This window comes from Camelus ferus, chromosome 22, assembly GCF_009834535.1.
Source record: "Camelus ferus isolate YT-003-E chromosome 22, BCGSAC_Cfer_1.0, whole genome shotgun sequence".
Classification (NCBI taxonomy): domain Eukaryota; kingdom Metazoa; phylum Chordata; class Mammalia; order Artiodactyla; family Camelidae; genus Camelus; species Camelus ferus.
The window spans coordinates 17827612-17839669 of NC_045717.1; the positions used below are offsets into that span (position 1 = coordinate 17827612).

The 12058-nt window shown below is 42.4% G+C and overlaps 1 protein-coding gene across 1 annotated transcript; it reads right to left on the reverse strand.

Moving 5' to 3' along the window:
* Positions 1–1630: 1630 nt before the first annotated feature.
* On the reverse strand, positions 1631–2941 carry LOC102520745 (olfactory receptor 24). Its single transcript, XM_006194604.2, has 2 exons — positions 2936–2941; positions 1631–2578 (listed from the first exon to the last, which is right to left on the reverse strand). Exons 1-2 carry the CDS (start codon positions 2939–2941, stop codon positions 1631–1633), a joined length of 954 nt encoding a protein of 317 aa, XP_006194666.2.
* Positions 2942–12058: the final 9117 nt, after the last annotated feature.

The window sequence follows — 12058 nt, forward strand, 5'->3', positions numbered from 1 at the left end:
GGTTTTTTGGTGTTATTTAATGTTGTGCCCTTCTTTCAATTTCAAGTAATATTCAGCAAGGAAGCCAACAAGGAAAAGGATGATCTCTTCAACAAATAGTGTTTGGAAAACTGGAAAAACACATGAGGAACAATGAAGCTGAACCCCTACCTATCTCATAGGACTCACAAAAATTAATTCAAAATGGGTCAAAGACTTAAATATAAGACTGATATCATAATCCTCCTAGAAGAAAACTTAGGGAAGAAGCTCCTTGACATTGGTATTGACAATCATTTGTTGGATATGACACCAAAAGCACAAACAACAAAAGCAAAAATCAGCAACTGAAAACTACATCAAATTTAAAAGCTTCTGCACAGCAAAAAACAAAAACAAAACAAAAAAATCACCAAAATGAAAAGCCACCCTCAGAATGGGAGAAAAATTTTGCAACTATGAGATAAGGGGTTAATATCCAAAATATATAAGGAACTTATACTACTCAATAAAAAAAAAACCCAAACAATCCAATTTAAAAATAGGCAGAAGTAGACATTTTTCCAAAGAGAACATCAAAATAAGCAATAGGAACATGAAAAGATGCTCAGTATCACTAATCAACAGAAAAACGAAAAATCAAAACCACAATGAGTTATTACTTCACATCTGTTAGAATGGCTATCATCAAGAACAAGAGACAACAGATACTGGCAAGAATGTGGTGTAAGGGACCCTTACACTGTCGACAAGAATGTAAACTGGTCCAACTGCTATAGAAAGCAATATAGAGGTTCCTCAAAAAATTGTAAATAGGTCTACCACACAATCTAACAATTCCACTTCTGGGCATATACCGAAAGGAAATGAAAACAGGATTTCAAAGATGCATATACATGCCAATGTTTATTGCAACATTATTCACAATAGCCAAGATATAGAAACAACCTAAATGCCCATGAATGGATGAGTGGATTAAAAAGATATTTTATATGTATATATATATACACACACACACAGACACACACACAATATAATATTATTCCATCATAAGAAATGAGGATCCTGCCATTTGTGACAAAATGGATAGCCTTGAATACATTTTTGCTAAGTGAGATAAGTCAGAAAAAGAAAGACAAGTACCATGTGATATCACTTATATGTGGAATCTAAAAAAATCAAACTGGTTAAAAAAAAAATGATAGTTACCAGGGGGTTTGGAAGTGGGGTGATAAGATTGATGTTGTTTAAGGCTACAAACTTGCAACAAGTAGTAAGTAAGCCATAGAGATCTAGTGGACAGTGTAATTAATATAGACACCAATATCGCATCACAATCCTCAAACTTGCTAAAATACTAATACTTACTCCAACAACTAAAAAAAAAAGCATCAGTGTGATAGAGATGCTAAATATCGCTACATATTTAGTGATATGTAATCATGAAATCATATTACAATATATAAATGTATTGAATTAATGCTTTGTACACCTTAAAGTTACACAAGGTTATATGTCATATCTATTTGATTTTAAAAAAGCACTTAATAACAGTTTTGTTTCTACCTTTAAAAGAAAAAAAAAACCCACTGTGAGTTCTAACATTGGGAAGCATTAGTTTCTTTCAAAATCAATTGTGTCTAAAAAGTCTTCAAAGAGGCTTAGCAAAGGAATTCCTACTGAGAAGTCTCCTGAGGGCACCCTTCAGATCTCGGTTCCGCAGGCTGTAGATAAAGGGGTTCAGCATGGGGGTGACCATGGTGTACATCACTGTGGTGGCCACGTCCTTCTGAGTGGTGTGTGTGGATGCAGGGTTGAAGTAGACTCCAATGATAGTCCCATAGAACAGAGAGACAACACAAAGGTGAGAGCCACAGGTGGAGAATGCTTTCCACCTGCCCTGGGCAGAGGGCACCTTCCACACAGCCACAGCAATAGGTGTGTAAGAGGCCATGATGTACACAAAAGGGATCAGAACTACTGAGCCCCCAAGGACCAACACCAGCATCTCATTGACTTGAGTATCTGAGCAGGAGAGCTTGATCAAGGCATTGAGGTCACAGAGGAAGTGTGGGATCCTATTGGTGCAAAAGGACAAGCAGGTCATCAGGATAGTGTGGACCATGGAGATGAGGTTGGCTGAGATCCAGGGTATCAGCACCAGCGAGGCACACCGAAGGATGCTCATGATTGTCACGTAGTGCAGTGGGCAGCAGATGGCCAGGTAGCGGTCATAAGCCATGGCTGATAGAAGGATGCTGTCAGCTGCCCCAAAGGCAATGAAGAAATACATTTGAGCCAGGCAAGCTGAGAAGGAGATGGTGGTGTTCCTGCACAGGTGGTTTACCAGCATCTTGGGGATGGTGGTGGATGTAAAGCAGATGTCGAGAAGAGACAAGTTGCTGAGGAAGAAGTACATGGGGCTGTGGAGGTGAGGGTCCCTGACGATGGCCAGGATGGTGAGCAGATTCCCTGTGCACCCAATTAGATACAGGCCGAAGGATAAACCAAAGAGTATCTGCCTGTGCAGTGGTTGCTCAGAGAGGCCGAGAAGGATGAACTCAGAGACTTGGGTGTGACTGCCCATGGCCAGGCAGTTCTAAGGGTAGAAACAGGGGTGTCAACAGTGGGTGGATTCCTGGGGTGAAAACAAGTCACCTCATTGCTTTTTCACACCCATCTTTCAAGATGCTTCTCACTTAATCTCTGTGAACCATAGTTTTCTCATCTGTTACATGAAATTAATCATTCTAACCTCTTAGGATCATTATAATGATTAAGTGAGAAAAATTTGTATAAGAGGCTTAAATCCATGCTCAACATGTAATATGGACAACTGTTTCTATCAGTGGGAATTCTTAGTGATGCTATCAAAATAAAGAATGATGTGTTAATTAGCTTGATTATTGCAATTACTTCACAGCATACACATATATCAAAACATCAAGTTGTATACCTTCATTATGTACAATTTTTCTCTGTCAATTATACTTCCTTAAGGCTAAGGGAAAAAGAAATAAACCCCCCAAAACAGCCTAAACATTTCTAGGATTTGATTTTTTAAATAAAAATAAATGATAAAATGTAGTTCAGAACATCAGCTCTGAATCCAGACTGCCTGGGTTTCAAATCCAGCTCTGCCACTTACAAGCTGTGTGACATTAGGCAAATTACTTAACCTCTCTGTGCCTTAGTTTTCTCATCAATAAAATGAGGATAATAATAGTACTTGCACCATAGAGTTATTGTGAAGATGTGATTGGCTAATATGTAAAACACTGAACCTTCTCTATTTTTCTGAGAGTTGACATCTCTTAGTGGTTGAGAGCAAGGACCCTGTGAAGTGGCAGAAATCACTCCCAGTTGAACATCACTAATCTAGGTTAAATTCCCCTGAACTCTCTCCTCCCCCAGAGCACCTGCACTAATCGATTAACTTTAAGCAGGACAAAGACATTTATCCCATGCAATCCACATTTGAGCTAACCACTTGACACATATCATCCCATTTAATGCTCAGCCAAACAATAAGCAGGCAGCTGAGGCTCCAAACCTAAAACCTGGATGGAACTTGGATCCAGCAGGAGCCTCTGGTCCAACCAGTGTCCACTCTCTTGATCAGCTCACAATAACCCTACCCACCCATGGGGTTCTGATGCCAGGCACCCTAAGTCCTTGTGAATGAAACTGAGCAGAGAGTCCCCCAACCTCTGAGGGGAAGTTCGGTGGGGAGGGTCTTCCCTGAGACCAGCTCCACTGCAGCTTGTCTTTCAGAGTCACTTAGGAGACCAATGGCTACTGTATCTCTGTTGGATTCCAGGACCTCTCAGCCCCCTGGTGTCCTGTTTCCAGGGGTTTGGGGCTGTTGCCTCAAATGTGTCTTGCAGCTGTAGAGGAGGATCATGCTTTGCCAGTGAGCACACAGCAGAACCACACCTCCACGTTTATATCAGACTCTCTGGCCTCCAGGTGTGATCCCCAGAGAATCTTGTTAGAGCAAATACAATTAGCTCATCTTGCCTAGTGGAGACTTTGAGTCTAGCACACTTGTGGGAAAGTTTTTGTCCCAAGAGCATTGCCTTTCTTCAGATCTCCTTGATTGACAGAGGGATAGCATGGTACTCAATTTTTTCCAAGAAGAAGTTTTAAATATGTTATTCCTAAAAATGGTTACAATGCATTAAGTATTTGTTATGTGGTTGGAGCTGTACAGAGCATAGAACATCCTATGACTCTCACAAGAGCCTAGTGAGGAAGGAAACAGAGAATCTCACTTGCCCATCATCACACAACTTGAAGTGGCAGATCTAAGATTTTCATCTAGGTAGACTGGCTCCAGGGACAAAATGATGAATACAAATGGCCCTGGGCACACATACAGAGATATTCATTCCTTTACATGGCTGAGTAATATTGTGTTGTATTCATACATCTCAATTTGTTTACCCATGTTTACATCCTTACACAATCTCAAAGTGGCATTACTAACCCACAAATTACGGGAAGACAGAACATCATCTGTGTGTCATGCTTTTGCACCACCTTCACAACAGCCCCTCAGGTGCTTAAGGGATAGAGTTTGCTGAAATAGAAAGATCTTCTTTGGGGCATTCTTCATCTTTGTTCTTGAGGCTGCTGCTGATGGAGCTGAGGAAGGGCTTGAGGACCATATATGTGGTGGCCATCAGAGTATTGCCTTCCTGACTACTCTTGGACTTGAGATAATTTACAGATGCAAAGCTGTAGTGCACAATGACCTCCACAATGAACTTGGGGTAAGTGAAAATACCCACTAGTTTTTAGGACCTGTTGTAAGTTGACTTGTGTCCCTCAAAAAAAAAAAAAAAAAAGATACGTTGAAGTTCTATAACCTGGTGCCTGTGAAAGTGACCTGACTTGGAAATGGGGTCTTTGCAGATATAATCAGGTTAAGATGAGGTCATTTAGGGGCCCCTAATCCGACACTGGTATCTTTAGAAGAAGAGGGAAATTTGGAGGAAGAGACACTCATGGCAGAAGGCTATGCGAAGACAGAGGCAAAGATTAGAATGATGCACCCACGAGCTAAAGGTTGCTATGGATCGCAGGGAACTACCAGAAGCCTGAAGAGGCAGAAAGAAGCCTCCCCTGGAGCTTTCAGAGGTGGCATCACCCTGCCAACACTTAGATATCAGACTACTGGTCTCTGGAAGAGTGAGAATAAATTTCTGTGGTTCTGAGCCACTCAGGTTGTTATGACAGCCACAGGAAGCTCATACAGTCCCTATGAGGATATCATGAGACCACAGATGTCAGCTGCTTAGCACAGACCCAGATGGGCCAGGCACATGATAAAAGCTTAAATTCCTACTAGCCATCAGACCTGCTTCCAAGCCTTTGCCCAAGGTCTTCACGCTTCCCCTCTTGCAATCACTTCACACCAGGTTCTGCCTCACTGAAAAGGCCCACCTACCCTGCAAAAACAAACTTCAATTGGAAACCAACATTCTTGTTCTCTGAACGCCACATGCAGCCCAGTGGACATCAAAGGGCAGAGACTTTGGGGTCAAGCCCACCTGGTTTCAGTTCCTAGGTATGTGTGTGTGTATATATATATATATATATATATATATATATATATGCATTATTTTCATGCACTTGTTGGCCATTTACAAACCTTCTTTGGAGAAATGTTGATTCGAGTCTTTGCCCATTTTTAAAATCGGATTTTATGTCTTCTTGTTGCATTGTAAGAGTTCTTGATGTATTCTAGAGCAGACCAGAATTTTTTTAAATAAGTGCCCCCTCTTGCTGCGTGTCTCCACAGACAAACTCCACAATGGGAGGAGTCACTTTGCGAGCCATTGTAGGTCCTGACCCCAGCTCACCTTGCTTGCTCATCCTGGGACCACCCTGAGCATCAATCGGAATGTGTCTGTAATACAGTCAGTTAAGGAAGCACCTATCATATACTGAGCACTGGAGGGACAATGACGAATAACCAGCATCTCCTTGAACCACAGCCTTGTAGTTTGCAAAGCTTTTCTTTCAGGCAGCACATGTGCATTTCTGGGTTTCCACACTGGGTTTAACCCAGGGGATAATCAATAGTTATTAACTCAGGTTGCTTCATCACCCGCCCTCAAACATTCCTCCCCTACTGCTGTGTGCCAGGCCTGTGCTCACAGCGGCAGACAAGAGATGGGTCGTCTCCATCCCTCCCTCAAAGATAATGTCCTCCACCTACTTCCACCTCTGTACCATGCCCTTGAGTAAGGGAGAGTATGGCATTTTTCCTCCTTTCAATTTACTAACAAACATATGAAATCTGACAGATACTCATCAGTGTTGATGGCCATTTGATTGTAGGTGGATTTCCTTTTTGGATCTTTTTACCTCGAAGGGTTTCAGGGAAGGGAAAGGGGCTGTAACTGCCCCAGGAGTCTGTCTCATCTTCGTTGCATTTACCTCCCAGTACCTGAATGGCTTATGCTGTGGTTGGTCTCCGGCTCTTGTCCGAACTCTTTTAGAGGTGCAGTTGGGCCCCAGTCATCTTTCCTCTCTAGCACACAGTAGGAGTGCTGTATATATTTCTAGGATGAGTTTCCAACCAGGGATTGGAAAGTGAACTTGAGTGGACGAGTGCTTTCATTCCCTGCTGAAAAGATGCCCTCTTTATGAGACCAGTGGTTGCCAGACATTGGAGGAAGGAAATTTCACATTTTGATCAGCTCTTTGATAACTTGGAGAAGTTAGAACAGTCACACTGGCTTGTCGGTTTGATACACACGACCAGCCTTGAGAAAACATTTATCTCCAGCTCATGGAAGACAAGCCCCAACTACCACACATTCAACTGATGCCTATGGAACATCTGAGCCCATTTCTGGGGAGACCGCAGTGACCAGGATAGACATGATACCTGCCCTCACGGATATTACAGTGGAGGGGAGAAGGCAGATGGTGAATAACTGAATTTAGCAAAGAGTGTAGAATGTGAGAAGAGGAAGATAGAGCCTGCAAGACAACCTAATCTGCCCTTAGATATCTTCATACACAGCTATAAAATTTTTCACTTAAAGAGGCTGGAATATCTGTAGCTATTAAAGTCACTTAATGTTCGGCTGCAATAGTAAATGTGACCTTTTGTAAATATTTCTTTGTCTATCGGTTTGTTGTTGGTTTATAAAAATATAATTAATCATTATACTGATTTTAATGCACTTGATACATACTTATAAACACTAAAGGTGTGGGTAAATTCTTTTTTAAGGTTTATTTATCTGTTATTAATGGAGGTGCTGGAGGTTGAACCCAGGACCTCATGCATGCTTAGCATGCACTCTACCACTGAGCTCTACCCTCCCCTCATGGGTAGATTCTTTAGTGTCTCTGTGAATACAGTAATATCACCTGTGGAAAATGATGGTTTTGGATCTTCCTTTCCACATTTTCACACTTTTATTTCTTGGGTTTTGTTTTGTTTTGTCTTATTGCCTTCTCTAGGACACCCATTATAATGTTGAAGAAAAGTCATAACTAGGAAACCCATATATTGCTCCTGAGCTAAAATGCAATACTCCTAACACTACACTGTTAAGTATGACACCTATAGGTTAATTCTGTGTAGATATCATTTAGGTTAAGGAATTTTCCTTCTACTATAAGTTTGCTGAGTTTCTTTTTTAATCGTGTTGACTTTATTTGAGTTATTATGGATTGCATTGATTAATTTAAATTTTTATGTAGAATGTTCCTCTAGACACAAATTGGAAGAAATATATAATGAGCTCCTATGTCTCAGCTTCAATAATTATGAACACTTGGTCAAGATTCTCACTTATTTGATTTTTTATTTTAAAGAAAATCCCACACAGTACATAATTTTACCCATAAATACTTATTATAGATGCTAACATATAACAATCTATCTATCTACCTACCTACCACACCATTAGCACACCAAATAAACAAATAAAAATGCCATATATTTCCAGGTACAAATGATACCCAAATATTGTCATTTCCTCAAAAATGACTGTTTGAAATCAAATTCCAAACATGGTACACCTGTTTATTTAGTTATGTCCTTAAGGTTCTTTTATTTCTAACAATCCTACTTTATCCTTTATTTATGTCATTTGCAGGGGAGGGTAAAAACTGGTTTCTTTGTCTTATAGAAAGTCCTACATGATATTTTTTGCTCATTGTTTCATCGTGGTGTCATTTTACATGTTCCTCAACATGATTTAGGAGGAGAGGCAAGTGAGGAGAGAGACGTTCCTAAGAGGACTGGGGCTCCCTCTTGTGCAGAGAAGTTTGGCAATTGTTTTGAGGTTACACTTCATTCAGTTTCTTACAAGCCTGGAGACAGAGGAAAGGGAGCAGGCTCAGCAGGCCATTGGCTTCTTGCAGACCCATTTATAGTCACTATAACAGTACCAATCAGACAACCAGGATTTGGACTTCCCCACGTAGACACAGTCATAGAGATAAGATTCATCAGAAGACCAGTTGCTGTGAAAACACACACAAGCATCAACCAAGGCCCTTACCCACAGCTCTGGGAAAAGGGACTCTCAGCCGTGCCCAGCTGGGATTCTCACTGGCAAGGTAGCAGGAAAGGATTAAGCCACCAGGGGAGGGTCTACCCTTGGAGATATGTGAGAAATCCCAGGAAATAAAAAATCCTAGCCATATTTTACAGTATAGTTTCTACACCAGGGAACTATTGACATTGGAGCCATATTACTTGCTGCGAGAGGCTGTCTTGTGCACTGTACGGTACTGAGCAGTGTCCCTGTCCTCTACCCACTGGGTGCCAGTGGCACCCCGTCTCCATCATGACAACCAAAAATATTCCAGACACTGCCAAATATCTCTAGGGGTAAAATCAAAGTCATCTGATGCAATATCTTGCATTACAAATAAAATAAGTGAAGCTTAAGTGGACTAATGACTTAATACCTCTGGGTCTCTGAGGTTAAGTCTGAACACATGAGGCATTTGAGTGTTGGCATATAATAGATGGTGCATCTGTCAAATGATCCCATACCTCCTTCCTAAATGTTTCTTCAAATGTTTACAATCATCATTCATTTATTCCAAAACGGTTTGTTGTGCACTTGCTGTATCCCAAGCCTTGCACTGGGAACTGGAGTCACTAGATGTGTAGGATGCCTGTGGACACTAAAGAAGCAGCCTATAGGGTGCATTAGATGTGTGTAGGCGTAGGAAGATCACATTAAATACAACCACAAAACCGCATAGTGTGTGGCTGGGCTATTAAAGGAGTTGGATTAATTCATGCTGGGCACAGGATAGGTTCCTCTATGGGACACAGCATCTTGGGCTCACCACACATGCACTGCCATTCACAAAACCTGAGATATGCCACCTAACCTGTCCACCTCAGTTTCCCTACTTGTAAAATAGAAATAATTATAATACCTGCCTCTCTGCATTGAGAGCATTCTGCTCCAAGGACAGAGGGAGAGGGAAGGGAGCATCAGGTAGAAGGGACAGCATGTGCAAAGGACCTGAGGTAGGAAGATGACTGCCCATCCAAGGAAGGGAAGAAGGCCAATATGACAGGGAACCTGGGCAGAAAGGAGTAAGATGAATGGCTCAAAATGGCCTAAGATGACAGGGATCAGATTACAAAGGATATTACCCTATAATCCCAAAGGCATGAGATAACACTCCATTTATACAGGGGATAACAGCCATGATATACACACAAGGGCAGGTGGGTTCCTGTGATGTCCACCACACCTGAAAAGTGAATTTCAGATAAGGGAATAGCCACTGCCACTCACACTTTCAGGAGGATCTTGCAGCTCACAGACTTTCCACAAAGTTGTAATAAGTCATCTGTCTGTTTTCTCAGCAAGTATTTAATGAGCACTTACTAGGTGCCAACCTGTGGGAACACCTTGGTGAATAAGTTCAGCGAGGTCCTGCCCTCTCAGGGCTGCCATGTTGGTGGGGGAGGATGGGACGTGTGGATCGACTAATTTACATAACACAGCTCAGTGAGCATTACGGTGGAAGTGGAAGCATCAGCAGCCCTCAGAGCTCTGGAGACTTCACTCTGTGCATACCCAGCAGCCTGGAGCACTCGTGGTGGTCACGCTTTGAGTTCTGCTGTCCAGGACACCACAGTGCATGCTGTAGCATTTGGCTCTTTGGAGCTCTGGGAATCTCATGGCTCAAAGGAAGAGAACACCACCTCCAATTCCCATTTATGTCTCTTGATGCTAATCAAATGCCCAAGTTTGGGCTTGAGCCTCAGTGGGGAAACTATCTGGGGACCATGCCTCCAGAGTGGAGTGAACCTGTGGCTCTGTCTGCACCTTAGCCCTAAGGTGTGCATCAGACCTCATCTGCCTGCAGCTCTGAAGCTGATCCTTAGGGATTCTTTAATTTGCCCAAATGAAGTGGAGGCAGTGAATTGCAAGTCAACTTTTAATGAGCACCAGGTGGCACTGAAATCCCATGACTTGGTCACTAACAAAACTTGGAATTGGCTTCTAGGGATTACCTGCCAACAGGGTTTGGCAGACTGTGCTGAGTGCATGTCCTAGCGGGCTCTTTAATGCCAATCATGTCTAAAATATTTTTAATCTGTGCTCTCAAGGAAGAATGCCCAGGGGCCTTGACTGATGGGCACGGAGAGCGATGGGGTGGGGCTGGAGGCAGCAGTTCAGTTGAATTCTACTAATTGTCAGCTAAGGAATCCTGTGACATCATTTCAACTGAATTCTCTTGAGACTTGCTTTCTTTCAATTTACCGTTTTCATCTTTTGAACAGAGACCAGCTGGCCACCAGTGTGACTTGTTCATTCCTCTTCAGGTTCTTAAGCACAGACTAATAGGCAAGAGGAGACATGTAGTAGAGTGGATAGCTTCCTGCTTTAGGGCACTGACTCACAGCAGGCAGATGTGGGATCAAATCCTGGCCCCATCACTTCCTGGCTGTTAGCCTTGGTAAAGCACACTGACATCCCTAAGCCTCTGACTGCGCATGCCTCATGGCATGTAAACTTGCAGCACATAGTAAATGCTCCGTAAATGCTAGGTAGCATTGTTTCATCAATCAGTAGAGTCCTGTAGGTATTTGAGCCAATCAGCTACTTCATTTACCTTACCCCATGCCTTGAAACTCATCCATTCATTCACCCAACGAACATTTTTTGAGCACTATAGAAAGTGCCCCTGGACAATTTCCAGCCTCTGGGAATTGAAACCCACAGCAAGAAAGGGTGTCAGGCCAACCTCAGAGGGACGGGAAGGCACTGCAGCCAGTGCCTGGACCAGGTTCAGCTCTGTGGGCCTGTGGGTGGCTCTCATTATAATACTTCTTTCCTCTACTTCTATAAGTTCTCCTTTCCTCCCTTCATCCTCTCTCATCATCCCTTTCAGCCACTTCCCCAAGCCCACAACCCGTACATATTCTGCACATCTGATGCCCTTCTCCTGGATGTGACTATGGCAATTTGAACAAAAATGTCACTGATATTCACCAATAAATTACCATGTGCCAGTCCTGGAGCTAAACACTGTCCATGGGTCATCTCATTAACTGTTCTGAAGGGGGGTTCAGTTAAAGTCCCCATTGTGCAAATGGTGAAGCTGAATCTCCGTGAACTTTAGTCACCCAAGGACATGCACCTTATAAAGGGCAAAGCCAAGATTTGAATCAGCTCTGCCTGACCCCAGGGCCTGAATACTCACCACTACGCTACCCTCTCCCCAGAACACCCCAGTGACCTGATCCTGATCACACCTGGTTGTTTGTTAGGGAAAATCTCATGCCTGTCAGTTTCTGCTCCAACTTCAGCTGGTGAATCACATGAGGTGCCCCCAAGGCCGGGGATGAAGAGGGGGTCTGATCTATCCAAAAGACATGGAAGACAGAAAGAAAAATTTAACTACAGTGACTTAAAAAAATATGAAAACTAGGCAACAGCAAACTTCTGATGTAATAGTTACTCCTAATACGAGTGAATGTAATGGGTTAAAATCAACTAAAAGACAGAGTTCTTAGATTCGATTAAATAAGAAAGAAACGTCTCAGTATGGTGTATAAAGACACTCA